The sequence below is a fragment of the Orycteropus afer genome, unplaced genomic scaffold, assembly GCF_000298275.1.
Source record: "Orycteropus afer afer isolate SDZICR_OR568_19922 unplaced genomic scaffold, OryAfe1.0 scaffold00031, whole genome shotgun sequence".
Classification (NCBI taxonomy): Eukaryota; Metazoa; Chordata; class Mammalia; order Tubulidentata; family Orycteropodidae; genus Orycteropus; species Orycteropus afer.
Window position 1 is genome coordinate 14,079,174 of NW_006921618.1, and position 27,720 is coordinate 14,106,893.

General features: G+C 45.4%; 1 protein-coding gene across 1 annotated transcript in view; it reads left to right on the plus strand.

The window, feature by feature from the left end:
• Nucleotides 1-26,769, plus strand: part of ARID1A (AT-rich interaction domain 1A) — a 76,177-nt gene extending 49,408 nt beyond the window's left edge. The window contains exons 5-20 of the mRNA XM_007935780.2: nt 8,155-8,395; nt 8,639-8,728; nt 9,266-9,433; nt 10,378-10,690; nt 11,772-11,917; nt 12,017-12,126; nt 13,850-14,059; nt 18,404-18,611; nt 19,762-19,894; nt 20,071-20,243; nt 20,631-20,781; nt 20,863-20,997; nt 21,092-21,188; nt 21,663-22,554; nt 23,093-23,223; nt 25,039-26,769. Of these exons, the coding sequence (XP_007933971.1) occupies nt 8,155-8,395; nt 8,639-8,728; nt 9,266-9,433; nt 10,378-10,690; nt 11,772-11,917; nt 12,017-12,126; nt 13,850-14,059; nt 18,404-18,611; nt 19,762-19,894; nt 20,071-20,243; nt 20,631-20,781; nt 20,863-20,997; nt 21,092-21,188; nt 21,663-22,554; nt 23,093-23,223; nt 25,039-26,769 (4,929 nt within the window). The remainder of the gene's footprint in view (nt 1-8,154; nt 8,396-8,638; nt 8,729-9,265; nt 9,434-10,377; nt 10,691-11,771; nt 11,918-12,016; nt 12,127-13,849; nt 14,060-18,403; nt 18,612-19,761; nt 19,895-20,070; nt 20,244-20,630; nt 20,782-20,862; nt 20,998-21,091; nt 21,189-21,662; nt 22,555-23,092; nt 23,224-25,038) is intronic.
• The last annotated feature ends 951 nt before the right edge of the window (nt 26,770-27,720 follow it).

Genomic DNA, 27,720 nt, shown 5'->3' on the forward strand with positions numbered 1-27,720 from the left:
TAGCAGTATTTCATCTTCCCTTCTTCACCTCAGCATAGCTTCAGCCTCTGTCCAAAGGGTCAGACCTACCTCAAGAGATTTTGCTGAGGTAGATTAGAACAGAAGGTTCTTGGCTTTTTGCAATTAGCCTGAAATTTCTGCAGTGACACAGAGCCCCACCTCCCAATAGCCTCCTTTCCAGAATTTGTTCCTGCACGGCAGTTCTAGCAATAGCTCTTACCCAAATGCCGAAGGCCCATTTGGAGGTTGCACTTTTCAGTTTAGATAAGAGAGCTAGTTCCCATGACAGCAGCATCCAGGAGTCTCTCCTTCAGTGTGGAGGTCTAGAATTCAGGCACCTAGGGGAGTGGAGGGATAAAGATCAAGGGAAAGATAGAAGACTTACAGAAATGGAGTCTGAAAAGGGTGATTTTGAGTTGCTGTTGTTATTATGTGCTGTTGAGTTGGACTTGATTCACAGTGACCCCTCCTTGGGTTTCCGAGATGATATCACTATGGAAGTAGGTTGCCCAACCTTCCTTCTGAGGAGTGGCTGGTGGGTTTGAACCGCCAGCCTTCTGGTTAGCAGTCAAGTTCCTTAGGCACTACGCTACCAGAGCTCCCTGCTTTTTGTGTGCCTGGCGTTTTTCTGTCACTAAGAACATAAGAGAATACAGCCTGGTCTTGTTCTGCTCCCACAGGCTCTAGTGGGAGAGAGGGCAGATAGAGCATAGTGTCATCAGTCCTGCACTTGGATTCTGCAACACTAGGTCCTAGAGGAGCCTTTGACTAAGAGGCCAGAAAATTGTCCTGTGATCTCATTTTAAAGTCCGTGGTTTAGCTGGATGGCTAGTGGATCTCTGCTCACTCTGGAAGTTGTGGATTCCTCAACTGCTCCTAGAAAGATGTGTTCTTCTTTGAAGTTCCCAAAACTGAAAAACAGTTGTGATCTGTAGTAGTTGTACTTAATAGTACATCTTTAAGTGATAGATCTTCCCACCCAGTTCTGTTCTTGAGTAGCTGGGAAATTGGCCAAACTGAAGCATGTTAAAGGAAAAGTTTGTTGCCCTGTTGTCAGCCTGGCTGTGGACAGGGGTTTGAAGCTTCTTTGGCTTCTGCTTCCATAAAGGAGCTTTCCCATCTTGTAGTTTGGGAATGTGACACCAAAATAAGGCACAGTTGTCCTGCAGTTGAGAAGGATGGTAGCAGGACTGGGTAAGGAGGTATGAGGATTGAAATCACTTGAGATGAGTCCATCGAGAGGCCTGGGATGTTTGACTTCTCTCTGAGCCTCACCCCTGTACTTGATAATAGGATAAAAAGTTGAATGCCTGGCAGAGATGGACATCTGTCTTCATGAAACTTAACTTCCTGCTTGTTTCCCTAGATTCTTAGTCCCCTCAACCTGTTCACCCTTCACTTACCTTCATCCCCCATCCTACTGCTGTGCATTAAGTACACTTTTCAGAACCCAACAACAACAACAACAACAAAAAAAAAACCAGGAGTGAGAAAAAGTACTGTGACCCTTAGCATAGAAAAAGTAGGTTTAAGTTAAAGGGAATTACACAGTAAAACCTGTGAAAGCTGGAACCTGTGCAAGGTGGAAACCTATCAGAGAAGAAATCACTGGGTGTTTATATGAGGTAGGATTCCTAATAGAGAACAATGAAAAGTAGTAAGCACCCTGTCAAAGGTGGAAAACTTGCAAGACCCAGAAAAACAAGGCAGTCCCCTCAAGTTCTAACTCTCACAGGTTTCTTTGTAGGGGAAAGGGCTGATTTGAAATAAATCATGAAAGGTATAGGAACAGTGGCTAGGAAAGAAAAAAACATGTACCATCATATAGGCATACCTCAGAGATATTGCAAGTTTGGTTCCAGACCACCACAATGAAGTGAGTATCATAATAAAGTGAGTCACGTGAATTTTTTGGTTTCCCTGTGCATATAAAAATTATTTTACCTCATATTGTAGTCTATTAAGTGTGCAATAGCATTAGGAAAAAGTTTGAAACATTGTGAGAATTACCAAAATGTGACACAGAGACATGATGTGAGCACATGCTGTTAGAGATATGGTTGCCAGTAGTCTTGCTTGACACATGGTTGCCACAAACCTCCTTTTTTTAAATGATTAAAAAAAAAACCCACAACATCTGCAGAGTGCAACAAAATGAGGTATTCCTATATTTACAGAGTGAGATTATCTGATGTTAGTCTTTCCTTCTGTAGAGTTGCTAACGGGCTTTGGTGAGGTTAGGTCATGCAGAGTCATGTAGCTAATCACTCATAGATAATTCCAGAGACTGGTGGTTGTTGCCTTACCTCCATCGATGTGTGGAGACCAGGCTTTGATAATGGCAAGCTTCCACCTTCTGATGGAAAGAGTGCAGGCCTTTAGAATGTGAATAATAGGGATTTGAACTCCAGTTCTTCTGTTAAATAGCTCTCAGTCCTTGGGCATGTCATTAAACTTTTAAGCCTGCTGCTGCTTTGCTAGAATAGAAATGATACAGTGGATTCATGTTATTCATGGTAGTTATGTTCTATAAAGTTGCCACAAACACTGAATTAGTGAATACCAATCCAGCCTTGTTCAACCTTAGCTGGGAATGAGATGATTGGGTGACTCAAGTTTTTTGCTCCTCTCTGCATGCACTTAAAATGATTGCAGACATATTCTCTGGGTATTGATTTGGAGATTACAAATAAATTTTAGCGAGTAAGTAAACTCACAAATACAGAATCTGAATAAGAATCGACTGTACCTACATCAGAAGATGATTGTGAGAGTTAAATGTGAGTCAACCACTTAGCTTAAGTTTGAGTCCACGGCAGTCATATATTTGTGTCAATTTTGCTTCCCTTCAAGAGGAAGATATATAAAGGGACTTGCTTTACTCCCTCCTGTTCTTTCCAACATCTTTTGAATTGGGAGATTTGGTCTCCCAGAGCCTGCTTTCTTAATTCTGACATATATAGGGATTTCCTCTTGGAGATGGGCCCCTGAAAAGCATTATGGAGACAAGAAGAGACTGACCCTTCTCTGCTGTGCATTCCCCACCAGGCAGCCAGAAGGTACAGGAAAGAATGATCCATTATCCCCAGAACAATGGCCTATTGTAGAAAAAAAGAAGAGGGAGTTTGGTGGGGGGTCTCATACTATGTGGTGGTTTCTAGGATTCAAAGAAGTTTTGAGACTTGGGGGCACAGGGAAGAGGGTTGATAGGAAATAGAATTTTCTGAGCCTTTACTGGAGCTGTTTCTGCTATTCTGAGCAGTGTGTGTGCTTGGCCTACACCAGAGTAACTTGGTCCTAAACTAAAAGAATGTGTGTGTGTCTTTTCCTCCCCTTTACCACTTACTTAACCCTTGACCTAGAGGTACCATCAGGAGTAAGAGGCAACCTGTTCTGTGTGTTGATTCATTCTTGGCAGTTCAGTCAACACTGGCTAGCCTGCTACCTGAAGACCACTCCTTGGAACAATGATGCAGCAATTTCAGAACTGGCGTCCCTACCAGTTTGGGGTGGGTCAGATCACCCTTCTTAGCATTTAGCAAAGACTGAAGGGGGAAAAAAAAAAGAGAACCTATGACTGAACTTTTATTGTATTGAAATGTTTTTAGAAGTGTTCCTAGAAGTAGCCTCTTCCCACCCACTCCTATCTCCCAAAATACATTGCTTAAGGAAGGCTTTATGGAAAACCACGTCTTCCCAAAACTTTGTATTTGCCATAAGTAGTTAGTTGCTAAGCAGTTAAGTTTGCGTTAGTCCTTTTTCCTTGAAGTTTGTTAAAGCTGTTGCCTCCTGCCCTACCTACTGCCTTTCTTCAAGCATTCTGTTTCTCTATCTCTTCTATGTTCTTTAGGATTTCTTCCCATTCTCCAGCATGGAAACAGCCCCATGCCATGACTGTCGAGTTTTTAGACAAGGCTGGGGAAAAAACTACCACCTGGGAGATTGCTGATGGAGCTTTGGTCATTTCAGTCTGTGCTTTTGGACATTTTTCATTCTAGGATTGCCATATAAGAGGATGTGCCTGAGTTGTGAGGTTCTTACCACCTAACAAATGAAAAATCTTACTACCAGCATGTGTATAGAATTTACCTGGTTCTCTTGGTAGATGGTTTATCTGCTAGTAATCACCACAGTTCGGCAAAAGCTGTTCACAACTGAAAGGATGCGAGAACTCCATCTGGGGGTTAATGAAAGCTCCATTCCTCAAGATCAGCCAAATTTATGGGAAAACCCTGAATCTGAACATTGCCATGAGCACCTTCTTTAGACTTGCCAGTTGCTGTTCTTTAATCTGCTCAGCAAAATGAACTGATATCATTCTTTCAAGGCTCTAACAGGAGATCATTTAAACTCCCCTCTAACTCTGATCTGGTATCTTCCTGTTTGAAAATGTATTCTACCCGGCAGCCAATTCATGTTAGAACTTGCGATCCTTCCTGTGAGAGCACCAAAGCCCCCCCCCCCCCATCTTCCCCTCAAATGAGGTATGGACTGTGTGATTTCAGGCATGGTTTTGTTGTGGTGTGAAGAGAAGGTGTTAGCTGCTGAGTGTCCTGTTTGTCAGCAGAGCTTGACAAACCCATGCTGGCATTTGCTGGGGCTGGGCAACCAATCACAGCTGGAACAGTTATCGTCATGGAGTCCCTTTGGGCTTCCTCTATCAGGTCACATCCCAAAATAACATTGGGCAGTATTTCAAGTGAAGAAACGAAGGCTTTCAGGGCTGTAGCCAGCCTGGAGTGTGAGATTCTGTGTGAAATAGTTGGACCTGCTCCAGCGCTTTTGATCTGCATGGTAGATGAGCAATAAAATGCATGAAACACGTTGGAAACACGTGAGGAAATTCTCTCTGGCCCTGCTGCTTCCTTGGAACTGGCAGGGCACTGAGTGAGCTAATCCTCACCTCCCATCTCTCAGCAGAATTATGCTTAAAGGAGAGTGAACCCAGGAAAAGAGGTCTTTCCGCTTAAGGGGCATTGCTACAATTCTTTCAGCAGTCCTTCCAGAAGATACCTATCAGGTGGGCTGTTTTGGTGGAGCCGAGAACCTGAGAGTCCTCAAATGCCAAAGATGAATCCCCACCAGGGAACAAGGCTTGGATTGATTGAACTTTTTCTTTATGATAAGTGTTGTAGAAAACTGAACTTGTTAGGCACATTGAAGTCTGACTCAACAACCAGACATCCGGCTTTTTGTGGAACAAAAGACCTGAAAAACTGGCTTTTTGTAGGGTAGAAAGCAGAGGTGTGTCCTATGCAGTGAAAGGACAAGGAGTTCAGAGCATTATCTGTTCATGGAGATAGAAGGGGGCCATCCAGACCTTGTTCAGGCTGGACTGTTCATCAGCTTCCTGTGCCCCAGTGAATAACTTCGGGAGACTTCTCCCCTTACCTCTGCGCCCATTCCTGATTTAAAAAAAAAAAAATTTACCATGATTAATCACTGGGACTGATAAGTATGTTTCATATCTGATGCTACTCGTATATTGTTGAATCTCCCATTCCAGAGTATTGCTGCTCTACTTTTGGTCTCGACCATATGGTGCCAATGGAGTCTCATGCATATGCCTCGGGGCATCACACACTCAGATTTCTCCAGCTCTCTCATTGTACAAGTGAGAAAACTGAAGCCCAGCTCCTTGTCAGCTTACCCAGGGTCATACCAATAAGTACCAAAAGCCTGGACTTGGTCCCTTGACTCAAGGGCGTGATGCTTTTTCCTTAGTTCATTCATAGAGTATCACAACATAATGGAGAGAAATAGCAAAAGCTTGGGGACTGGCAGACCTGGGTTCACATCCAGTTTCTGCTACTTGCTCAGTGAATTGGACATATAACCTGCAAGCTAGTAGCTCTTATTATCAGAAGCTGGCAGCTTAATAAGGAATAGAGACTGTTGAAAGAAATGCATGAGGAAACCTGTTGTTATTGTTATGTGCCATCAAGTTGTCTCTGACTCACAGGGACCCCTCCTTGGGTTTCCAGGAGCTCTGGTAGCATAGTGCCAAAGGCACTTCACTGCTAACCAGAAGCCTGGCAGTTCAAACCCACCAGCCACTCCTCAGAAAGAAGGTTGGGCAATCTACTTCTGTAGTGAGACTGCCTCATAGTGATACCGCCTCGTAGTGATATGCCTCGGAAACCCAAGGAGGGGTCACTATGAGTCAGGGCAACTCGAGGGCACATAACAACAACAACAACATCTCTACGGAAGTAGATTGCCCAATCTTCCTTCTGAGGAATGGCTGGGGGATATGAACCACCAACCTGGTTAGCAGTCAAGTACCTTAGGCACTATACCACCACAGCTTCTTGAGAAATCCTACTAGTCCCTAACAGAGCATTGGGCTGTGGTTTCTGTTACAGACTGTAGGGCTTAACAAGTGGCTTTTGAAACCTTTTCTGGCCTACACAGTTGGCTTCTCTTGTCATCTTGGTGTCTCTTCTAGTTTGATCTCCTTAGCGCAGAGGCCAGGTGTCCCTGGTACAGCTTAGCCCTCAACACAGGGAAGGAATCCCTTGCCTCTCTTAGGATAAACCCAGTGTTCTCTATAGCTTCCAGGTACTTTAATCCTTTGAGAGGGAAGAGATCCTTTGGTGTTACTTAAAGGCGGGCCTCTTTGTTCCATCCTACCCTGGAGTTCATTCTAATTCTGTTTTCAAAGCATACTATAATATACCAGGTCTTCTTATCAACAATAAAACTTGTGTTTTCTCACTTCTCAGCTAACATTGAGAGCTGGACACAGACACAAACACACACCTACCTACCTACTTTGCCTTCAGAGTAAGCTTTGTTCCCATAGAACTCAGCAGAAACACTCTTAGCCTAGAAAAGTAACTAATAGGTTTATGGAAGATCCACCCAGCCTGAATACTTGGGGGAAATGCTTAAGAGATGCCCTCTGACTTCTAGTGTTATTGTCAGACTCCAGGATCAGAGTCACCAGGAACTGAACTTTCCAAGGTAAGCTTATTTGTGGGAATAGGAGTAGAATTTACATCAAATCACACCAGCTTGGACCTCCTTCCTCTTCAGATATCTCTCTTAAAGCAAACTCTTTTTTTTATAAGTGAACTCTTTTTTTTTTTTTTTTTTTAATCCACTTAAGTATCAGAGTTTGCCCAGACCTGGACTTTTATCCAGACCTCTCATCTTTTCTTTGGGATATAGTTCCCAGCCTGAAGTTAATGCATGATGTTGAGTCAATGCTATTGTTAGAGAATTAAATGAAAATATGGGGGTGGAGGAAGCATTTTCCAGGTGAATGTTTTTCATATTGAGCTCCTGGTTGCTAATCTTTTAGTTTGCTGACCGAGAGTGAACTCTTTGGTTAATTCAAGACAAGCAAAGCTCCCAAATAAATACCAAATTCTCACTGACAGAGTTAAAACTGAGGGGAAAAACTGGATTTGTTCAGCTAGCAAACATTTGTTTTTCTCTGTTGTAGACCAGGTGTTAGAAATATAGTACTAGACCTTCTTAGCAGTTAGAGAATTGTCTTTCCATGTAATGTGTCCTTTCTTTACACTCTACCTCTTGTGTTGCCAAGGACGGTGACTTGGAATGAGTGAGTCCTTGGTAAATGGAAGGTTATTATAATCTGGGGAAAGGGGAGTCTGTGAACATTGCTCAAACTTGTTAACATTCTCTTATAGCTCCTGGTGTCATCCTGGCAGCAATTTGTAAAGTTTCCCTATAGGAAAAGAAGTGAAGTCTCACTGAAAGAGCTGCTCTCTTCTGACTGTAGAACTTAGGGCTGGGAAAGAAGATGAAAGTGCCACCTCTGCTTCTGAGGGGATAGAGCAGAGGTCAGCAAGCTATGGCTTGTAGGCCAGCTACCTGTTTTTATAAATAAAATTTTATTAGAATACAACCATGCCCATTTATGTATTGTCTATGGCTGCTTTTATATTAGAATGGCAGAGTTAAGTAGTTACAACAAACTACATGGTTCACATAGTCTGGGATGTTTAGTATATGTCCCTTTACAGAAAGTTTACTATATGTAAACTAGAATGTCATAACTAATGTGTTTAGTGTTTTTGTTCCTGGTTGTTTAAGGAAAATGCTATGTGTAGTAAAATTGTTGAAAAATGATTTTTATGTCTGATGCCCACGTTTAATCCATGTCCTTGTGTGTATATGTTTCAGGATCTGTCTGGTTCAATAGATGATCTCCCCATGGGGACAGAAGGAGCTCTGAGCCCTGGAGTGAGCACATCAGGGATTTCCAGCAGCCAAGGAGAGCAAAGTAATCCAGCTCAGTCTCCTTTCTCTCCTCATACTTCCCCTCACCTGCCTGGCATCCGAGGCCCCTCTCCGTCCCCTGTTGGCTCTCCCGCCAGTGTTGCTCCGTCTCGCTCAGGACCACTCTCACCTGCTGCAGTGCCAGGTACCCTCAAGTGTGGGGCTTTGGTGGGAGGGAAAGGGGACCCCCCCCATTGGGGGCCCCAGTCTTCCACTAACAAAGAGAGCATCCCTAATTAATGTCTGGGTAACTTCCCATTAGCATTTGGAAAAGGGAGGCAGGAGGTTCTTGGTCCCCCTCAGGAGCCATTTCCAGCTCTGAATTGACCTCTCATCTAGAATTTACAGCATTAGCCACGATTGGCTTACTTCTTTCTGTCTGGAGTAGGTAACCAGATGCCACCTCGGCCGCCCAGTGGCCAGTCAGACAGCATCATGCATCCTTCCATGAACCAATCAAGCATTGCCCAAGATCGAGGTGAGAGCCTGCAGGGTGGGGCACTGAGGCAGAGTGTTCTGTGCAATAACTTTTGAAGAATTGTATGACCATGGGGTTTAAGACTATCCTAGAGGAAATTGTAAAGTTAGAGTGGACTTGGCCATGTTGGTAGCTCCAGAATTACATGACCCAACAGTTACTTTTTCTTCCTTAATGATTGCTTGGGTTTCAGTAGATTCCCCCTACACTGTACCTGATTTGGTATGGAAGATTCAGCATTGAGTCTTTATCCTTTAAATATTTACATTTTGATTTCTGTCATTGCTCTTTGTCTTTCCAAGCTTCCATTTAGTAGAAACAATTGGCATACACTGGTTAATGGCTGGGTCACTTGAGAGGGTTGTCTAAAAAGCCACATGAATATATAGTAAATCACATAGCAATTCAGTGCAAGTAGCTGCTTAAGAAAATATTGGTGATGAAGTCCCAGGATAAAGGAGAGCATTGTTCCCATTATACCAAAGTAATGATTGCTTACAGCAACAATAACTATATATGGACACTTCCTACAAACAGGTTACATGCAGAGGAACCCCCAGATGCCCCAGTATAGCTCCCCACAGCCCGGCTCAGCCTTATCTCCTCGTCAGCCTTCTGGAGGACAGATGCACACAGGCATGGGCTCCTACCAGCAGAACTCCATGGGGAGTTATGGTCCCCAAGGGGCTCAGTATGGCCCACAAGGTGAGTATACTACCCTCATCTTGTACGGAGTAGATAAAGTTGAAAGGAAAAAATGATTTCTAGTCTGATAGGCTGCCATCTGGGTATTAAGAATAGGACTGACCTTTGCCTTGACTCTACCAAGCCCAGACCCTGAAGTAGGGCTGGGTAGAGTTGAATTTTGTCTCTACCTACTCTTCCACCAGAGAAAGTTTTGAACTTCCCTGAACCTGTTTTATCTGTAAAATAGGGATAAGTTGCTTAGCCCGATACTGAGCATAGAATACTTAATGTTGTTGTTATGTGCCGTTGAGTCGGACTCAACTCCTAGTGAGTTTCCTTGGGTTTCCAAGGCCATATCACTACAGAAGTAGATTGCCTAACCTTCTTCCGAGGAGTGGCTGGTGGGTTTGAACCTCCAGCCTTCTGGTTAGCAGTCAAGTGCTTGAGGCACTATGCCACCAGAGCTCCTAGAATACTTAATAGATGTTAGCCATTGGTTATTACTATTATTTTTTAAGTAAGTCCTAATAGAAAAGACTCTTGCTCAAAATCAATCCTAGACCAACCTAAAGCTGAATATCTTGCACAGAGTGTGGGAAAGAAAGCAAAATGAGTATATAGAAAAGAGAATCCCTCTGGGAGTTGAAGGGCCTGCTTAGCAGTGAAGCCAGCTTTGCTCTGTACTGTCTAAGATGAGAGGAAGACTGAAGTCTGCCTCTTAATATTCTGGCCTTCCCTTCACTTTTTGAGGTAAAGACTACCATGAAGTTGATCTCTTTCCTGACCAAATATTAAATGATTCTTGTGGTTTATTACTTTTGGAATTTTAGACTTGAAAGTAAATCAACTAGTGTCTACTTGATAGTAAATCAACTAGTGTCTACTTGATAGTAAATCAACTAGTGGTTTGCTAGTAAATCACTAACCAAATTCTGCATCTTCTCTCCTCCTTCCTCACCCAGGAGGCTACACCAGGCAGCCAAACTATAATGCCTTGTCCAATGCCAACTATCCCAGTGCAGGAATGGCTGGAAGCATGAATCCTATGGGTGCTGGAGGTCAAATGCATGGGCAGCCTGGCATCCCACCTTATGGCACCCTCCCTCCAGGGAGAATGACTCACGCCTCCATGGGCAACCGGCCTTATGGCCCTAATATGGCCAATATGCCACCTCAGGTTGGGTCAGGGATGTGTCCCCCACCAGGGGGTATGAACCGGAAAACTCAAGAAACTGCTGTTGCCATGCATGTTGCTGCCAACTCTATCCAAAACAGGTAAGACTTGAAGAAGAGAAGGTGTCGGTACAAGGAAATAAATTGTAAGGTCATTCAGATCTTTGAGATGCTTCTGGATGCTAAGCTATGTCTCATTAGTAAATGAGCATTTTATTGAGAGCTTTTCAGAGAACTAGGTTCCTTACAGTGAAAAGCACAACAAAAGTGCTGATCCCTAGGTAGTCTCAGGTTTGACATGACCAAATATCAAATATAAAGACTTTTATAAAACACAGACTATTTTGATTAGTAAAATAAGTCTTCAGAGTAAGTGGTTTCTTCATTCCTGCTGTTCAGTATGTTGGATTCCAAAAGGATTGTTAATGATGCACATCACTTGGGTCTGTGGGGTGAGAAATGGAGGATGGTAGATTGTTTGCCATTTCTCCTGCTATTCTCTGTGAGAATGTGAACTAGTTGAGTGTTGGATGTCTCACTGGTGCTAAAGTGCAGAAAGTTCACGTGATTTAGTTTAATGCCTTGAAAATGTATCTCTTCTTTCTTGGCCATTGACTTTAGTGGCCCATTATTACTCAAGAACTGATTTCTGTTGGTGCCTACAGCTGTTAAAGTGAACCAAGGTAGATAAGGGGCTTTGGTAGAACTTCAAAGTGATGAGAGTGCAGAGTTTGCAGTAGGCCCATCATGAAAGAATGCAAAGCTATAAAAAATGAGGGAAACCCATTTAAAACTAAACCCAGTCTAGTTTAGGTTTATTATGACAGAGTGGTAAAATTGAACATTTAATCTAGGCCTTTTGTTACGATATGCTCTTAATGGAAACACAGTGTAGCTTCTGAGATGGCTTAGAGGGAGGCAGTACTTAAAAGGTTCAGTAGACCTGGGGCTCTATTCTTTAAGGAATATAGCTCTTAAAATTGAGCTATCTTCTGTTTGGAGTTTGAACCCCCTTAGAACCCTTTGTGATGAGGTAAAAGGTAATAATAGCTTTTGTTTTAGGGACCCATAATCTTTTTCCTTGTAAGCCTAATGATGTTGGCTCACACAACCCTAAAGTCTAAATCTGAAAGCACAGTGTCACCAACTCTGCCTCTCTCTCACTCTCCATCTTCTTCCTCAGGCCACCAGGCTACCCTAATATGAATCAAGGAGGTATGATGGGAACTGGACCTCCCTATGGACAAGGGATTAATAGTATGGCTGGCATGATCAACCCTCAGGGACCCCCATATCCCATGGGTGGAACCATGGCCAACAATTCAGCAGGTAAATTCTAGTCTTTGCTTACCTCAGAGATTTCTTCCAATATGATCTTGTGGTTACAGCTAAACATTTTGGATTTGAGAATTTTTTTCTCTTTTGTAGGGATGGCAGCCAGTCCAGAGATGATGGGCCTTGGCGACGTCAAGTTAACTCCAGCCCCCAAAATGAACAACAAGGCAGATGGGACACCCAAGACAGAATCCAAATCCAAGGTAACAAATTATGTCTTAACTCCTTTGACCCTGAGTGCCATCCTTTTCCTCTTCCTATCGTGAAGAGTCCCAGGATAATAGCTCATTGAATTAGTTTTGGGGGAGCTCTGGTGGCTTAGTGCCTAAGGCATTTGACTGCTAGCGGTTCAGACCCACCAGCCACTGTGAGTTGAATCTGACTCGATGGCAGTGAGATTGTTGTTGTTGTTATGTGCCGTCAAGCCAGACCCAACTCCTGGTGACCCCTCCTTGGGTTTCCAAGAAGATATCACTACAGGAGTAGATTGCCTGACCTTCCTTCCAAGGAGTGGCTGGTGGGTTTTAACCATCAGCCTTTTGGTTAGCAGTTAAGTGCCTTAGGCACTACGCTACCGGAGCTCCCAAGAATAAGATTGGTTAAAAAAAAAATCAAACTCACTACCGAGTCGTTTCCAACTCACAGCAACCCCCATTGGGTTTCCAAGGCTGTAAATTTCTATGGAAATAGATTACCCAGTCTTCCTTCCATGAACCAGCTGGTAAGTTTGAACCGCCGACCTTCTAGTTAGCAGTCAAGTCCCTTATCCACTGCACCACCAAAGAGGTCTTAATTTAAATGACATGATGTTCTTATAGTTGTCAATTATGCCAGTCACTGGAATGTAAATTCTCTGTTTGGCTAGTGCCCTCTGGGAAACTGCCCCCTGTATTTGAACAGTTGTAAGTGGTATGTGCCATGGGCAACTAGTTGCTCTTTTCTCTCTGGATCTCACTCATAATAGCAGGAGTGGTTGGTGCTCTTGTGTTGTATTAAGAGGCAGATGAGATGAATAGAGTTTGTGTCTATCCTTGACCCTACATAGATTGGTCCTGGTTATGCTGCCTTATAAGCTGGGTGGCAGCCTGGAGACCTGCTCAGCATTTGGGTCATTTAATGCATTTCTGTCCTTTACCACACCTCATTTCCCCTGTCTGTAAAGTAGGGAAAATAAAAACCATACCTGCTCCTTCCTGTGGATCTTCACCTCTGGCTCACAGACCTTTTCAGCCATTTTTCCAGTCTTGGATAGGATGATACCTTAAGTCTTTCAACCAGGTGGGAGATACTTTCCTGAGACGAAGAGTTTCTCTCTAAAACAGTCTATAAAAGTGTGTCCAAGCTCCTGGGTAGTAATGTAGTGTTCCAAACAAAACCAAACTCACTGCCATTGAGTCGGTTCCAACTCATAGCAACCCCTACTTGGGTTTCCGTGGTGGTATCTCTACAGAAACAAATTGCCAGTCTTCCTTCCAAGGAGTAGCTGGTGGATTTGAACCACCAGTCTTCCAGTTAGCAGTCAGATGCCTTAGGCACTACACCACTAGAGCTCACTAATGTGATATTAGTAGTGGCTTTGATGTGAAATAGACAAGAGTTTGATACTCGGTCCTGCCACTTAAATGATGTGAGAGTGTAGACATTGACTTTATGGACCTTTTTCCTTTAAAAATCTTTAAAAAGTGGGGACAGTTTATAATACCTAATATGCAGAACCATCTATCACAGCACCCAGTACATGGTATATGGTTAGTAGGTGTCCTTTGCAGAAGGAAAATCTGGCTCCCTTTTAGCCCTTTAACCTTGTGAAGGCAGGGCAGATATTAGTGACCACCTCAGAGTAAAATGCAGTGCCCTATTCAAGGGACTTCTGAGCATAGCTTTGAATCTGACACATTCCTATGGATTTTTACCTATTCCTTCCAGAAATCCAGTTCCTCTACTACAACCAATGAGAAGATCACCAAGTTGTATGAGCTGGGTGGTGAACCTGAGAGAAAGATGTGGGTGGACCGTTATCTGGCCTTCACAGAAGAGAAGGCCATGGGCATGACAAATCTGCCTGCTGTGGGCAGGAAACCTCTGGACCTCTATCGCCTCTATGTATCTGTGAAGGAGATTGGTGGATTGACTCAGGTGAATACCTGGCACTTGCCTTTCTCTATGATTTCAACAAGTACTCATTGCCTTTATGTGGTACAGTGCATCCCACAGGGACATAACCCACTCCTGCTCTCTGAGTAACACGCTAACAGACCAGGGGACACAGAGCTTCCAGAAAATAAGGCGGAAGGCTGAGACCTTCCTGGTGGTGTGGTATGAGGTGTTAGCATTAAGTTTACTGTGTATCTAAAGTCCCATTGGGGTACAAAGATAGAGAAAGACTGTGGGCATTCTGATTCTATAGGAAACAGTTTAACATAGTAGACAAGGGAAGGGTTTGGAGAGATGAGCCTGGCTGTGAATCCTGTTTTAACCACTTACAACATACATGATTTCAATGAAGGTGTATAACCACTATGAGCCTTATTAGTTTTTGTATTTTTAAAGTTGTTGTTGTTATGTGCCATCGAGTCGGCCCCGACTCATAGCGACCCCTCCTTGGGTTTCCGAGGCAGTATCACTACGGAAGTAGGATTGCCCAACCTTCCTTCCGAGGAGTGGCTGGTGGGTTTGAACCGCCAGCCTTCTGGTTAGCAGTCAAGTGCTTTAGCCACTATGCTACCAGAGCTCTTATTTTTAAAGTAGAGACAGTATTTACCCTGCTAGACTGTCAAAAGTTAGAGACAATAAACATAAAGCTTTCAGCACCTTTTCAGCCACATAAAATTAGCCTGCAAGATGATACAGGGACAGCTAGACCCTTTCTACCTAGGAAGCGTCCCAGTGGAGATAGGATTTCAGAATCTATTTAATAGAAATAATTTATAGAGGAAGAAGTAGGTGAGAAATTATATGTTTAATTCCTCTGTATGGAAGCTTTAAGTGAGTGGATTAATTGTTGCTGAAAACCTCTGAACCTGACTCCACCCTGAGCTTTGCCTCTGTCCTGATACCTTATGGTTTTGTTTTAGACTCAGCTGAGGGAGGAGACAAACAGGTGAGACAATGCTGGCGGACAGCACGCTGTGTGCCTTGCAAGTTGTTTCCTCCTGTGTGTTCTGGAGTCACCAGACCAGGAGGAGTCTGCTGTTGGGTCAGGGTTTATGGCTGAGCTCGGGGAGGCGTGGCAGGGAAGGACTTATTCCAAACCTTCTAAATCAGAAGAGGAAAACAGCTGTCACCAGCAGAAAAGAAAGTGATTGGAATGAAGCCAACCAGCAGTCAGTTATGAATTCCTTCTTCCTTCAGGCTTTACTCCCCTCCCCCACAAAGGAAAACAAAACAAAACAAGACACGTGCACACTGCCACATAATTGGCGTGGGAAGCAGAGCCACAGAAGGCTCCTGAGGTGACCCTGACTTACTCCCGCCATTCTCCCTCGTATTGAGTTCCCACAGGGCATTGGGTTAAGTTTGGCTTATTATCAGGTAGGTGGCTTTCTGGATCACTGAACCTAGAATGAGGTACAGAAGGAATTTGGAAACCTGGGCCTGTCTTCCAGTTTAGAAAAGAATGCAAACCTGCAAAATAAACATGGAAGCAGCATTCCCCTCTGACCTCCTCTAACTTCATGAGGAGGGGCGAAGCTGCTTCCCATAAGGCAGAAATCAGACATGTCACCACTCTCCATCCTTTTTACCAATTCTGATACCACCTGTCCTTCCCAGGGTACTCTCTACTTCTCTGCTGGGTTCATTAATTCATTGCAATGGCCACACAGAACTCGTAGACAATATAATTATGGAGTTAGTTAGGGAAGTAACAGGTTACAATTCAGGTTCAGGACCTCTCAGGATATAACTTTCCGATCAGGAAAACCTCCCCTCTGCTATGCACACCTCTCTTTGGCCCTCACCCTCTTCCATAAGAGTGCCATGTACCTTATTTACATCACTCACAAGCTTTCCAGTCCCCTTGATGGGCCACCAGCACCTTACATTTACATAGTTCTACCAGTCTTCTGGGAGCTCTGGTAGCATAGTGACTAAGACACTTGCCTGCTAACCAGACGGCTGGCGGTTCAAACCCACCAGCCGCTCCTCGGAAGGAAGGTTGGGCAATCCTACTTCCATAGTGATACTGCCTCGGAAACCCAAGGAGGGGTCGCTATGAGTCGGGGCCGACTCGACAGCACATAATAATAATATAATATACCACTCTTCTGATGGGAGTCACAAAGACCATGGCTAGAAGAGCCATACCAAGTAGATGCTATGATATATTTAAATGCTAAAGACAGAGTTCAGAGGAGGAAGAGTGCTGTTATAAGTTAGTTTGTGAAGGCTGTGAGAAAGCAAAAGATGAGTGCTGAGCTTCTCTGAAGGATTAGTAAGGTTTAGGTGGAGGGAGGGACTATTGTAGTAGTCTGGCTCTCATGGCCTGGAGGTGGCAGAGAGCCTGGAATTCTCCCCTTCCCCTGGGGCCGTCTCTAACCTGAAAGATTCAGCTCAGGTGTTGGCCCACTCTGGGAAGTATTCTTGGTCACTTCCCTTCTGTCTGCATTTTCCTCCTGAACTTCCTTACCACATTTCTTTTTGCTAACAGGACTTTGAACTTTCTTTGTGGATTGGGATTGGAAAGCAAATGTCTGCTCAGGCCCCTGGGCTGCTCAATATGTATAATGGTACATGAAGAGGGACACCTGCCCAGCTGGAGCAGAAATACTGATTACAGGGAGCATTTGGGTAATGGTCTTAGTCAGTGTGCCCTGAGACTGAGGAAAGGAAGCAGAGCTGTAGGCCATCCCTGTTCAGAGCAAAGAAAAATTAAGAAAATCAAAGACACAAGGAAACAATTAGTCCAAAGGACTAATAGTCCATGTGAAACCCAGCCTCCACAACCCTGAGACCACAAGAACTAGATGGTTCCCAGCTACTACTGCTGACTGGTCTGAAAAGGATTACAATAGGAGGTCCCAGATAGAGTTGGAGAAAAAATGTGGAACGCAAAAACAAGAAAGACCAAGCTTACTTGTATATTAGAGACTGATGAAGCCCCCAAGACTATGGCCCTTAGACACCCTTTAGGCCTAAAACCAAACTTAACCTCAGTGGTTCAACTTTCAGCCATATAGTATATAGGCCAATAGGGTGAACAGTAACATCAAGGAGGTAGGCACTCATTAGAACAATTACCCATAAAGATCACAAGGGTAGCATTTGCCCAGGGATAAAGCTCAGAAGGCAAGGAGGGATTTGTTGTTATGTGCCGTCAAGTCAGACCCAACTCATAGCGAACCCCCCCTTGGGTTTCTGGGGTGGTATCGCTACGGAAATAGATTATCCAACCTTCCTTCCGAGGAGTGGCTGGTGGGTTTGAACCGCCAGGCTTCTGGTTAGTAGTCAAGGAGGGATAGGAAACGGTAAATACAAGGAAGGTGGGAAGAGTCTGTTACATTGTGGGGATTACAGTGAATATCAGAAAACAGTGTGTGTGAGTTGTTGAATGGAAAAACAATTTTCTATGTAAAATTTACACCCAAATCACAATTAAAAGTTTAAAAAAAAAAAAACACTTTAGGCTAACTCTTAGGAAGACACAAAAGAAGTCATGGGACCTTGAGCATCTCTTGGATAGTCAGGACAGTGACTGGTGAGGGAAAGAGGCCTGTAGTCACTGGATACAGAAGAACAGTGACACAAAAATGTCAAATTTGGAGCCCTGCACTCCCTACAAATGAGAGAAAATTAGATATGAAAACCCACACTTTAACAAAATAAGTCAGGTGGTGGTTGATATACAACAAGAATCGTCACTTTATAAAAGAATTTCTCATAAGGAAACATTTCAGTGTCAGGATTAGAGCATGAGCTCTGAAGCCTGATGGCCTAGGTTTAAAATCTGATTCTGCTACCTACTAGCCTGTGACTAAATCAGTTGACTCCATTTATACCTTACTTCCTCGTTTACAAAAGAGAAATAATAGTACCTTCACCTGGGATTAAATGCATTGATGTTTATAAAGCACCTAGAGTAATGCCTGATAAACGGCAAATACCCAATAAATGTTACCTTTTATTAGTGCATTTAAAATAGGATTTGGATTTTGAAGGTGATTTGCATGCCATTTTTAAAAGCAATATTCTTGTGTAAAGACCATGTCTTCTGAATTCTATTCTCTCTAATAATGGTGACAAAAGATTTACCTTTTTTTGAGTACATGGTGCCTTGTGGTTGCAGTGATCTGTGGATGGAGGGTGTTGAGGATAGAATGAAACCAGACATGGATTTAACAATTCTTATGGACTATCCTCCAAGTGAGGTTAACTTTTGTGATTAACCCAGGACTGTGATCTCACAAGAGATGAGTATGTGGCAGCCCAGTGGTTTGGAGCTTAACAGAATGACCAGGTGAACTCTTCTGGTTGGTTGTACAGGTCAACAAGAATAAAAAATGGAGGGAACTTGCAACCAACCTCAATGTGGGCACCTCAAGCAGTGCTGCCAGTTCCTTGAAAAAGCAGTATATCCAGTGTCTCTATGCCTTTGAGTGCAAGATTGAACGGGGAGAAGACCCTCCCCCAGACATCTTTGCAGCTGCTGATTCCAAGAAGTCCCAGCCCAAGATCCAGCCTCCTTCTCCTGGTAAGGATGGACTGTTTGGGTGCTTCCAAGGCTGAGGGCTGATTGCCCTGGTAGCTTTCAAGGGTCCAGGGTCCTTATTCAGTAGTACCTGCCTCCAGTGTAAGAGAAGATGCCAGGGATGTGTGCTGTCCCCTGTCCTACCACAGGGCTTAATGGGTTGGCCCATGAAAGAGCGGGTAGTGGTGATTCCCTTGGGAAGTGGTCTGCAGCAGCCTTTAAGTTTTAATTTTCATTATGGACTTGGCATCTTGCTACATGTTTGTAAACTAGTGAGTGGGAGGGATATTCAAAGAGTGAAGAAAACTGACAAATGGCAGTGAGGCAGGGCCATCTGGGAGCTTTGGCCCACTGATGTCAGTGCCTTAGAATGCAGTTCAGACTAGCGCCCTGGGTTCCCCAGGGAGATGAGATTAGTAATGAATGGGAAGAAAGGGGGGTGGAGAAGGGATATGAATGGAACTCTCCATTGGGAGTGCCTCTGCCCACCCTCCTTTCTGAGAGGAGGCTGAGGCCAGGGCAAGCCTGGGGAGGGAAGGAAGGCCAGGGCGCCTGGAAGGTGGGTGTAAACACACGTGCCCTGCTGTTGACCTCTGTGGGTATAATGAGTTCCTGAGATGACTCATCAGCTGGGGAGGCCTAAGCAGTGGGATATCTGCTGCTGGGAATGGAAACTAATGGAAACATTAATTACTGGTAGTTCTGTGCTCTTCAGCTTAGAGAAGAACATTTGGACCTCAGTGATGACACTGCTGAATGCATGGGGATAGGAGCTCCTGAGCTCCTAAAGAGTGCTATGGGTTTGGGGAAAGATGGAAGGAACCTCCCTGTCTGGGAGTTTGCACACCAGCATTATAGGTTATACAATGTCCTTAGAAGTAAAGAGAAGTAGTCAGGGAAACTGTCAGTGACTGAAGGAATCACCAGGTTGGTGAGGTCACATTATTCCTATTCTCCAAATAAAATAGCAGCAAGGAGCAATAGAACCTTCCATTTTTTTTATTACCTAGCCTTTCTGATCCTCTGCTTAGAAGGATTATTTAATCTTAAAAGGGTCCTAATCTTTAACTTTATGAAGACAAATCTTTTCCAAAAAGTTCCCAGGGCATTTGTGTGTTTAGGCAGACTGCTCACTCTGCATCTTTGTCCACAGCGGGGTCAGGATCTATGCAGGGGCCACAGACTCCTCAGTCAACCAGCAGTTCCATGGCAGAAGGAGGTGACCTGAAGCCTCCAACTCCAGCATCCACACCACACAGTCAGATTCCCCCCTTGCCAGGCATGAGGTAAGGTCAGGAGTTTGGGTGGATGGTTTGGGAACTCTTGAGGAGAGGTGCATCAGAGTTCTTGTGTAGCCCAAGGGGGGCCCCTGCCTGGCTGACCAGCCATTGACTCTTTGAGTCCTGCATTATATTGGAAAAATTGCTTTGAGGTTTAATTGGCTTTGTTCATTCTGGAACAGGAGCAATTCAGTTGGGATCCAGGATGCCTTTCCTGATGGAAGTGACCCCACATTCCAGAAGCGGAATTCCATGACTCCAAACCCTGGGTACCAGCCCAGTATGAATACCTCTGACATGATGGGGCGCATGTCCTACGAGCCAAATAAGGATCCTTATGGCAGCATGAGAAAAGGTGACCTTGACCATTGGCCTTGTATCCTTTACAAGGCCAGGGAGATGGAGTGTATTTTGAGGGTGGTTCACGGATCTTGTAAAGCCTCATCTGAGATAAAGCATTTCCTGAGCATGTCCTAACCATCCTACTTTTATCCCTCTCTCCTTTCTTATGTCCCCCTCCCCGGCCTCACCTTGTCACCCCTTAACGGTACATGCTCCTTCCTGAATAGGGCCTTTCTGGGTCCCTTATTTTAAATCTGTCAGGAAAACAATAGGAAATACATTGGGCTCTGAAGAGGTCCTGGGTCTTTGGAGCTCTAGGCCCTTTAAGCAGGCAGGGTGTAGGTTGCTAGGCCTACCCACCACCAGTTTGCTCACTGCCTCCTTTTTTCTCTGCACTCAGCTCCAGGGAGTGATCCCTTCATGTCCTCAGGACAGGGCCCCAATGGTGGGATGGGGGACCCCTACAGCCGTGCTGCTGGCCCTGGGCTGGGAAATGTGGCGATGGGACCACGACAGCACTACCCTTACGGAGGTCCTTACGACAGAGTAAGGTAAGCATGGCCCCACTCCTGTACCAACCCCAGCACCGCACTGCTTTGGTGGACTCAATTTGCTTCTCTAATTTTGTTTAGGACGGAGCCTGGAGTAGGACCTGAGGGAAACATGGGCACTGGGGCCCCACAACAGAATCTCATGCCTTCCAACCCAGATTCGGGAATGTACTCTCCTAGCCGCTACCCCCCACAGCAGCAGCAACAGCAGCAACGGTGAGTGAAGCCTGGTTCAGCCCAGCCTCAGCAGTGCTGTGGCTCAGGATTTGCCATTTTCCACCCTGATCTTCTGTTTCTCTCTCAACTGCAGACATGATTCCTATGGCAATCAGTTCTCCACTCAAGGCACCCCCTCCGGCAGCCCCTTCCCCACCCAGCAGACCACAATGTATCAGCAGCAGCAGCAGGTGAGGACAGGATGGACTGACAGATTCCCCTTGAAAACTAGCTCATAAACTAAACTAATCCTTTGAAAAACCTAAAAAGCTCACTTTGGATACTTTGGCATTCTTCTCCTACCCAAATAGCTAGAGTTCTGCCTGAAGAGCCAAGCCCTCAGTCTTTTCCCTTTCTGGAGTCCAGACCAATCTCCAAAAGGGACATTAACAGGTCTTACTTTGATCTTTGAGGTTTTGTACGTGTTTCTGTTTAGAGCAAGAGAGTGCCGGGGGGGGGAAACTATCTACAGATAGTTTATAAAGATGATTCCTTTCTTCTTTTGATGTCTTTCTGTTCTTCTGGAGTGGTAGTAGTAAGCAAGCAAGTACCTATAGGCTAAACAAGTGTCTGGTTGTAGCCATCTTAGTATCTACAGGCCTGCGTTTGTGTTAACATCCCTGCATGCAGAGTATTAACTTCCCTTCTGCTTGTCCCTATCTTAGAATTACAAGCGGCCGATGGATGGCACATACGGCCCTCCTGCCAAGCGGCATGAAGGAGAGATGTACAGCGTGCCATACAGCACAGGGCAGGGGCAGCCTCAGCAGCAGCAGTTGCCCCCAGCTCAGCCCCAGCCTGCCAGCCAGCAGCAAGCTGCCCAGCCGTCCCCTCAGCAAGATGTGTACAACCAGTATGGCAATGCCTATCCTGCCACTGCCACCGCTGCTACTGAGCGCCGACCAGCAGGCGGCCCCCAGAACCAGTTTCCATTCCAATTTGGCCGAGACCGTGTCTCTGCACCCCCTGGCTCCAATGCCCAGCAGAACATGCCACCACAAATGATGGGTGGCCCTATACAGGCATCAGCTGAGGTTGCTCAGCAAGGCACCATGTGGCAGGGACGTAACGACATGACCTACAATTATGCCAATAGACAGAGCACAGGCTCTGCCCCCCAGGGCCCTGCCTATCATGGTGTAAACCGAACAGATGAAATGCTGCACACGGATCAGAGGGCCAATCACGAAGGCCCATGGCCTTCTCATGGTACCCGCCAGCCCCCATATGGTCCTTCTGCCCCTGTACCCCCCATGACAAGGCCTCCTCCATCTAACTACCAGCCCCCGCCAAGCATGCAGAATCACATTCCTCAGGTATCCAGTCCAGCTCCCCTGCCCCGGCCAATGGAGAACCGCACCTCTCCCAGTAAGTCTCCATTCCTGCACTCTGGGATGAAAATGCAGAAGGCAGGCCCGCCAGTGCCAGCCTCGCACATAGCACCTGCCCCTGTGCAGCCCCCCATGATTCGGCGGGATATTACCTTCCCACCTGGCTCCGTCGAAGCCACACAGCCTGTTTTGAAGCAGAGGAGGCGGCTCACAATGAAAGACATTGGTAAGGAGACATCCCTGATTGGGTTGCCCCCCTCTTACCCATGGCTTCCTTCCATCCTAATACTCTGGAAGAGGTTCAGGTTGGTCCAATGTTGACTAAAATAGGATCCAAGAATTTCTGCTAAAGAAGAAAATAAGCTGATTTCAGGCTTTCCTTCAAGAAATCACCATGTAATCATATCCTAACCCATTACCGTTGGGTCGATTCCAACTCATAATGACTGTAGGACAGGATTGTACTACCTCATGTGGTTTTCAAAGGCTGTAATCATTAGAGAAGCAGATGCCACATCTTTCTTCCGCAGAGCAGCTGGTAGGTTCAAACTGCTAACCTTTCATTAGTAGCCGAGAGCTTAACCAGGGCTCCGTAATGTTGAAAAAAGGCTTAAAAGTCTTGAAGGCAGGTATGTGTCATCTCCTGGATAGGACCTGCTTCCCACCATGGGTTATTTTCAGAGGCCTAACTAATGGGGGTATGGTGGAGTAGCCTCTAGCCAACCTGGACTTTGGTGGATGGAAGACATGGGGGTTTATTTCAGGAACCCCTGAGGCATGGCGGGTAATGATGTCCCTCAAGTCTGGGCTGCTGGCAGAGAGCACGTGGGCATTAGACACCATTAACATCTTGCTGTATGATGATAACAGCATCATGACCTTCAACCTCAGTCAGGTGAGTACAGTGCCTGGGGAAGAATGGGAGGACCTGGATCCTGATGTAAGAGGGAATTAAGCTATTTCTGGACACGATTTTGTTGTATGTCTTCCACGCTGTCACTTTCGCTGCCTTGTCACTGAGCATGGGGCCAGGGTATTGAGAGCAATAATAATTGGTTTAAGGTATCATGTTGATACTTTAACATGATTAACTACAAAGGAAATTTGAATGGACAATCATTTAGGTATTGGTAAGAAATGCAGATTCTGTTGATAACAGAGGATGCCATGTTTGTTGACTACCAAAAAGAACCTGTGATCTTTATCAGGGAGCAGAACAGTTTATTTTTCTTTCCTTCCTTTCACTCTGAGTAGATGAAGTCTGTTTGATCCTGTTATCCTAAGGTGTAGAATAAGTAAGACGTATACTTGTGAGGGTGGTTTTTTTGTTTTGATTTTTTTTTTTTTGTAAGATGTTTTTGCAAAGCTGCTTCTCCAGACCCACTCTCCACAGGATGCGTACCTTGAATTTTTCACAGGATGTGTAGCTGGGAAGAATTTGTGCTGCACCATCCTACTCTTTCTTTTGATCATCCTTAGTTCTTACCAACCCATCTGTCAAGGAGCTAACTTGCTAGGGGGGGAGGAGGGGATTATTTAACGGTTGCTATTTGCTGTGTCTTCACTTTGTGCCAGGCCCTTTATATTTTATTTCATATCATCCTCACAGTGACCCATGAGCAGGATATGTGGCCATTTAGAGATGAGTAAATAGTCTCAGAGGTTTATGCCTTGTCTCAGTTCACACACCTGTCATTGGAGTATTTCTGATTCCAAAGCCCTGCTTTACTTCCTTTGTATTTCTCTCTTCCATGAGAAACGAAAGGGAAAAATACTGATTGAGAAATTTCCATTTACCAAGCATTTTATAATAGTATTCCATTTATACCTCAGAAAAACCTTATAAAGTTTAGAGTTTCCATCCTTTCTGATGGAAAGATGGAAAAAACCTATAGCTGGGAGAGTTTAAATCATACAGCTAGTTTCTGGAAAAGCCAGAATTCAAACCCTGATCTTTATAATACTTAAGCCCTTATTTTTCCCATTCTGCCATACTTTTTAGCCAGAGATTAATCCAATTGGAGATTAGTGTTTTCTTTTAGAGGTCTGCATAAGGACCAGAGCTGGAATTTGGGTCTCCATAGTACCAGCTTGGACCAGTGTTTGGAGAGCTGAGGCCTTGTCCCACTCATTATGCTGCAAGATTCATGGAGGTCCAGCCTCCTGGGATGTTGGGAAGCTTAGAGAAAGCAGATGAACATCTGTGTCCACACTGCATTCCCTGTTCTCAGCATATATTGGAAGGGGTCATCCCACCACATCTGGCCTTGGGCTTCACTTGAGTGTGATGAGTATAAAAAATGTCCTAAGAGGAAAAATGGCTCAATGACCAATGGGTAGGAAACCAGGCCTAGTGAAGAAAGGTAGAAAATTGGTTGGCAAAGAGGCATCTGAGCAACGGGTGGCATTGGCCCTGGTAGATGAGGTGCAAAGCTGTTGGCCAGCATTTCCGTCCCACTGGAGGCAGACCTGAGTGAACGTAGCTTGAACAGATGGAAAAATGTTGTGATTGGCATAGGAGAGATTAAGATACCCAATTTACTCCATGGAGAACCTTTGGAAGAAGAAGCAAGGCTGCTTCTCCAAAGTGATAAACATATCTGACCTATAAGGGAGGGGGAGATTACGTAGAAGACCTTGGGCCCCCTCAAGTCAAGGAGTCCCTTCTTAGACCACTTTTCCCTTTATTTCCTGTTCTTTCTTGTTTTAGCTTCCAGGGTTGCTGGAGCTCCTTGTGGAATATTTTCGACGTTGCCTGATCGAGATCTTTGGCATTTTAAAGGAGTATGAGGTAGGTGACCCAGGACAGAGAACATTATTAGACCCTGGGAGATTCGGCAAGGCCTCTAGTCCAGCCCCTGTGGAAGGGGAGGAGGAAGAAGACGTCTTAAGTCCTAAACTGGAGGAAGAAGAAGAGGAGGAAGTTGTTGAAAATGATGAGGAGATGGCCTTTTCAGGCAAGGACAAGCCAGCCTCAGAGAATAGTGAAGAGAAGCTGATCAGTAAATTTGACAAGCTGCCAGTGAAAATCGTGCAGAAAAACGACCCATTTGTGGTGGACTGCTCAGATAAGCTGGGGCGTGTGCAGGAGTTTGACAGTGGTCTCCTGCACTGGCGGATTGGTGGGGGGGACACCACTGAGCATATCCAGACCCACTTTGAGAGCAAGACTGAGCTGCTACCTACCCGGCTTCATGTGCCGCGCTCCCCAGCGCCCCGGAAACTTGTCACAGCAACAGAGGGTATGCCAGGGACAACAGAGCAGGAGGGTCCCCCGCCTGATGGCCCTCCAGAGAAACGGATCACAGCCACTATGGATGACATGTTGTCCACGCGGTCTAGCACACTGACCGAGGAGGGAGCTAAGAGTACAGAAGCCACCAAGGAGAGCAGCAAGTTCCCATTTGGCATCAGCCCAGCGCAGAGCCACCGGAACATCAAGATTCTAGAGGACGAGCCCCACAGTAAAGATGAGACCCCACTGTGTACCCTTCTGGACTGGCAGGATTCCCTTGCCAAGCGCTGCGTCTGTGTGTCCAACACCATCCGTAGCCTGTCATTTGTGCCAGGCAACGACTTTGAGATGTCCAAACACCCAGGGCTGCTGCTGATCCTGGGCAAGCTGATCCTACTGCACCACAAGCACCCAGAACGGAAGCAGGCACCACTAACTTATGAGAAGGAGGAGGAGCAGGACCAAGGGGTGAGCTGCAACAAAGTGGAGTGGTGGTGGGACTGCTTGGAGATGCTCCGAGAAAACACCTTGGTCACACTCGCCAACATCTCGGGGCAGTTGGACCTCTCCCCATACCCCGAGAGCATCTGCCTGCCAGTCCTGGATGGACTTCTACACTGGGCAGTCTGCCCTTCAGCCGAAGCCCAGGACCCTTTCTCCACCCTGGGCCCGAACGCCGTCCTCTCCCCCCAGAGACTGGTCTTGGAAACCCTCAGCAAACTCAGCATCCAGGACAACAATGTGGACCTGATCCTGGCCACACCTCCCTTCAGCCGTCTGGAGAAGTTGTATAGCACCATGGTGCGCTTCCTCAGTGACCGAAAGAACCCGGTGTGCCGGGAGATGGCTGTGGTACTGCTGGCCAACCTGGCACAGGGCGACAGCCTAGCAGCCCGGGCCATCGCAGTGCAGAAGGGCAGCATCGGCAACCTTCTGGGCTTCCTAGAGGACAGCCTTGCTGCCACCCAGTTCCAGCAGAGCCAGGCCAGCCTGCTCCACATGCAGAACCCGCCCTTTGAGCCAACCAGTGTGGACATGATGCGGCGGGCTGCCCGTGCGTTGCTTGCTCTAGCCAAGGTGGACGAGAACCACTCTGAGTTCACACTATACGAGTCACGGCTGTTGGACATCTCTGTATCACCGTTGATGAACTCATTGGTTTCACAAGTCATTTGTGATGTACTGTTTTTGATTGGCCAGTCATGACAGCCGTGGGACACCTCCCCCCCGTGTGTGTGTGCGTGTGTGGAGAACTTAGAAACTGACTGTTGCCCTTTATTTATGCAAAACCACCTCAGAATCAAGTTTACCCTGTGCTGTCCAGCTTCTCCCTTGGGAAAAATGTCTCACCTGTTGCTCTTTCCTCCCCAACCCCCCTTTCTGTTCCTTGTCTTCACCTGCCTCCCCTCAGGTCCCCACCCTATTTGAAAAGACAAAGCTCTGCCTACATAGAAGACTTTTTTATTTTAACCAAAGTTACTGTCGTTTACAGTGAGTTTGGGGAAAAAAAATTAAAATGGCTTTCCCGGTCCTTGCATCAACGGGACGCCACATTTCATAACTGTTTTTAATGGTTAAAAAAAAAAAAAAAAAAAAGGAAAAAAAAATACAAAAAAAAACCTCTGAAGGATAAAAAAGGTGACTGCTGAACTGTGTGTGGTTTATTGTTGTACATTCACAATCTTGCAGGAGCCAAGAAGTTAGCAGTTGTGGACAGACCCTGTTCACTGGAGAGGCCTGTGCAGTAGAGTGTAGACCCTTTCATGTACTGTACTGTACACCTGATACTGTAAACATACTGTAATAATAATGTCTCACATGGAAAAAAGAGAAAACGCTGGGTCAGCAGCAAGCTGTAGTTTTTAAAAATGTTTTTAGTTAAACGTTGAGGAGAAAAAAAAAAAAGGCTTTTCCCCCAAAGTATCATGTGTGAACCTACAACACCCTGACCTCTTTCTCTTCCTCCTTGATTGTATGAATAACCCTGAGATCACCTCTTAGAACTGGTTTTAACCTTTAGCTGCAGCCGCTGTGCTGCCACGTGTGTATATATATATGACGTTGTACATTGCACATACCCTCTGGATCCCCACAGTTTGGTCCCCCCAGCCACCCCTTTATAGTATGACGAGTTAACAAGTTGGTGACCTGCACAAA